Source organism: Seriola lalandi, unplaced genomic scaffold (assembly GCF_002814215.2).
Source record: "Seriola lalandi dorsalis isolate HSWRI2012SDOR001 ecotype SW California unplaced genomic scaffold, Sedor1 jcf7180002054973, whole genome shotgun sequence".
Taxonomy (NCBI): domain Eukaryota; kingdom Metazoa; phylum Chordata; class Actinopteri; order Carangiformes; family Carangidae; genus Seriola; species Seriola lalandi.
Window position 1 is genome coordinate 49,495 of NW_019525523.1, and position 3,803 is coordinate 53,297.

The 3,803-nt window shown below is 37.4% G+C and overlaps 2 protein-coding genes across 2 annotated transcripts in view; both read right to left on the bottom strand.

The window, feature by feature from the left end:
• The window catches only part of LOC111646578 (protocadherin gamma-A5-like), a 3,522-nt gene extending 1,699 nt beyond the window's left edge, over positions 1–1,823 (bottom strand). The window contains exon 1 of the mRNA XM_023396107.2: positions 3–1,823. Coding sequence (XP_023251875.2) covers positions 3–1,518 — 1,516 coding nt within the window. The 5' untranslated portion in view covers positions 1,519–1,823. The remainder of the gene's footprint in view (positions 1–2) is intronic.
• Positions 1,824–3,476: 1,653 nt separating this feature from the next.
• LOC111646579 (protocadherin gamma-A5-like) overlaps positions 3,477–3,803 on the bottom strand; it is a 2,585-nt gene continuing 2,258 nt past the window's right edge. The window contains exons 2-3 of the mRNA XM_087171008.1: positions 3,532–3,684; positions 3,477–3,482 (exon numbers count right to left, since the gene is read on the bottom strand). Coding sequence (XP_087027134.1) covers positions 3,477–3,482; positions 3,532–3,684 — 159 coding nt within the window. The remainder of the gene's footprint in view (positions 3,483–3,531; positions 3,685–3,803) is intronic.

Below are 3,803 nucleotides of genomic sequence, written 5' to 3' on the forward strand. Positions count from 1 at the left end.
TGCATGGATGACTCCACTATCAGCACTAACGGACACATATGAGGAGACTGGCACTCCGTTAACAGAGGAGTCCTCCAGTATGTAAGACACACGGGCATTCTGGTTCCAGTCAGCGTCTCTGGCTTTCACTGTGAATATAGAGAGGCCTGGTGTGTTGTTTTCTACTATGTAGGCCTCATATGAGCTCCTCTCAAAGACAGGCGAGTTGTCATTCACATCAGAGATCTGTAAGGTGAGAGTGACGCTGCTGGAGAGGGAGGGGACTCCCTCATCAGAGCAGGTCACTGTTATATTATACTCAGAGGCTCTCTCTCTGTCTAAATCACTGTCTGTCACTAAATTATAGAAATTAATTGTTGTTGTTTTTAAAGTGAAAGGCATATTTTCGTTGATAAAACATTGCACTTTTCCATTTTCTCCCGAGTCTTTGTCCTCGATGTTTATCATTGTAACGACCGTATTAAGTTTGGCATCTTCTGATATCACATTTGACTTTGACATTATGTTAATTTCAGGTTTGTTGTCATTTACATCTTGCACATCTATAATTAATTTGCAAGAATCTGTGAGTCCTCCTTCGTCACTAGCAAGTAAATTTATTTGAAAATGTCTCGATCTTTCGAAGTCAATATGGCCAACTAATGAAACTTCGCCGGTTTCCGCATTTACCTCAAATACTTTTCTTACATTATCTAATGTATTTGTGATTGAATATGTTATTTTACTGTTAGAGCCTTGATCTGCATCTGAGGCTGTAACAGTAGCTACAACTGTGCCTTTAGGTGAATTCTCAGTAACTGTAGTTTTGTATGTGGACTGTGTAAAAACGGGGGTATTATCATTGACATCTAAAACTGTAATAACAATCAGCATTGTTCCTGACATCTGCGGCTCTCCTCCATCTACAGCCGTTAACACAAGTGAAATGTGCTCCTGTTTTTCTCTGTCTAAAGGTTTCTGTAGCACCATCTCAACATTTTTGTTTCCGTTGGCATTATTGTGCACTTTCAGAACAAAATGATCAGTCGGTTTTAATTCATAGTTTTGGAGATCGTTAATTCCAACATCAAGATCTACAGCTCTTTCTAGCACAAATTTTGCCCCCGTGATAGCTGACTCGCTAATTTTGAATTTCATTTCATTTTTTTCAAAGGTAGGAGCATTATCATTGATATCTGTGATCTGGACTGTGACACTGTAAAATTCCATAGGATTCTCCAGAATGATCTGAAAATGTAAAGCACAGAGTGCCGTCTCCGTACACAGCGCCTCTCTGTCTATTCTCTCTTTGAGGAGGAGGACTCCTCTCTCTCTGTTCAGCTCAATGTACTCGTCGCTGTCTCTAGTATATATCTTAGCTTTACCCGATATCAAACGTTTTATTTCTAAACCTAAATCTTGTGCTATGTTGCCCACTAAAGATCCTTTCGCCATTTCCTCCGGAATAGAGTAGCTGACCTGCCCGAACACTGAGTCGAGGGAAAGGAGAGAGATAAACAGCAGTACTTGCCGATTCATTGTTCTATCCGATTGTTTCCCAGTGAGGCTCCACAGTCTGCTTACATTCCATAAAATAAATAACCCTGAAAATCCGATATCAATCTCAAATTAGCAGGTGTACAAAACTCTCAATGGAAGAAATTCACTCGCAGGTCGAAATTCGTTTGTCTTTTTCAATAATTATCCACAACCATAATTGTCCGTTCGTTGCTCCTCGAGGTATCTCTGTGTTATGACGATGTTACATGGGAGGTGCTGCTTCAACCCTGCTCTCACTCATCAACACTCTGGTCAACAGCGGCACTAAGAGTCCATATTATAAAACTGCAGAACACCAACTAAAATTCAACTCTGGGACAACTACTTGTAAACCCATACATCCACTTCAGTAATATCTTGGACTTCCAAAACGGTTGCATGCAGAAACTGACATTCATCATGTTTACAGTCCTGCTCAGTATAATAATATATATGAAGATAACAGATATACAGTCAACGGTAGCCTAATATGTGTATCAGATCTTACACAAGTATCACGGATCAAGGTGGATATAAATCCAACTGAATCGAGAGAATGTAGAGAGAGGGAGAGCTAAGGAAAGAAAGGTTATCATAAATAGTGACACTTAGGAACAGATACTGAGAAGGAAAGAGGAAGAGCCCGATATTTAAACTGTGAAATAGCACTTGACAGATAAGCTAAGCATGCGGTTATAATGTTTCTACTACAACAACTAAAGTCGCTGTCCGTAGTTCTGAAACGAACCCACCGTGAATGAAAGCAAAAACTGCTGTCAAGACTGCACACCCTGCAATGCTATATAGATTTATAATATCTAGAGAATATTTAGAAACCTTTCAATAAAACATATTGGTACCACTTAACAAAAAGACTACCATTATGAAGGATTTATTAGTGGTTTCAAATTAGGTTATTAATTCAGTTGTTAACACTTTATAAATCATAAATATTCAGTTATAAACTAGTTATAATAGTTTAATACAGTGATGCAGGCTCACTATTTGGCAAGATCAAGTTAATGCTTACTACTCATTAGTTATGCTAACAACTTACCACCATTTATAACTGGTAAAAGGAGCCTTATTGTAAAGTGTCCAACACATAATAATTTAATAATGAATTACTATAAGACTCCCTTTTACCAGCTATAAATACTAGTAACTCATTAATAAAAGGTGAATAAGTCATTAGTAAGGCGACGTAAGCATTAACTTGATTATGCAAGAATCGAGAACCTGCATCAATGTATGAAAAACTTGTTTATAACTGTTTATTTATGATTTATAAAGTGTTAACTGACTTATCAACTTAATTATAAACCATTGATAAATGCTTTATAAGGGTAGTCTTATTGTAAAGTGGCACCAAAATATTTATATACTGCTTCTTTTGCCTCTACATCTACTGCTCCTCCTAATCATATCATCATTAGCCTATTTGAAAATTTTTGGGGTAACCATAAAGTAAACAGAAAATGTTTCAAAGACCATCTCGTTCACATTGTTATATACAGCACAAAAACTTATCACCTTAAAACAAAATTTCCCTTAAAACGATATCAAATCGAACCAATTAAATCAGTCTAAACACTAGACGAAAGTCTGGTTCATCCAATATACTTTTTCACTCTGTATAATAGTAGTTATGTAGTTAAGTATAGTTAAAGAGGAATAAACTATATTAACTTTTTTGTTTGTTTGAAATTCCGGTATGCAACGATTGAAACAATAAAAGCTGTGCTAATAATTAGGTTTTGAAAAAAAAAATGTTTAGGTTGAATAACCTCTAAAGGATTTATCAGTCACCTTTCACACAAAATGCAACCAAGTCAAATTAACGTATGTGATAAAAAAATACAGTATAACAGGCTAATGATTGAGAAGTAGGTTGTGGGACGCTGTTTATGGCTCTGAAAATGGCATAATAGCGTGCAACAGTTCGCCATCAATACAACTTAACACTGAAAGAGATATGAAAACACAGAGGCGAATCTAAACTATTTAACTAACCTCTAGAGGAGAGTCTGGTTCATCCAGGATGCTCTTTTCATTCTGTATCCGCTGCATCGTCCCTGTAGAACTGGGGTCCATTATCAGCACGTTCTGACTACCAGCTCTGCCGAACTTACAGTCACTCTTTCTGGAGTCATTCGTCCTGCACACCTCGTAATTGTACACGTGTTGGAGAGTCCCTGTCCCCAAAGTGTCGGAGTAACGTGGTGGATAATATGGAATCACAGGGAGATTGGAGTGATACAGGATGCGAGACTGTCTCCATCTGT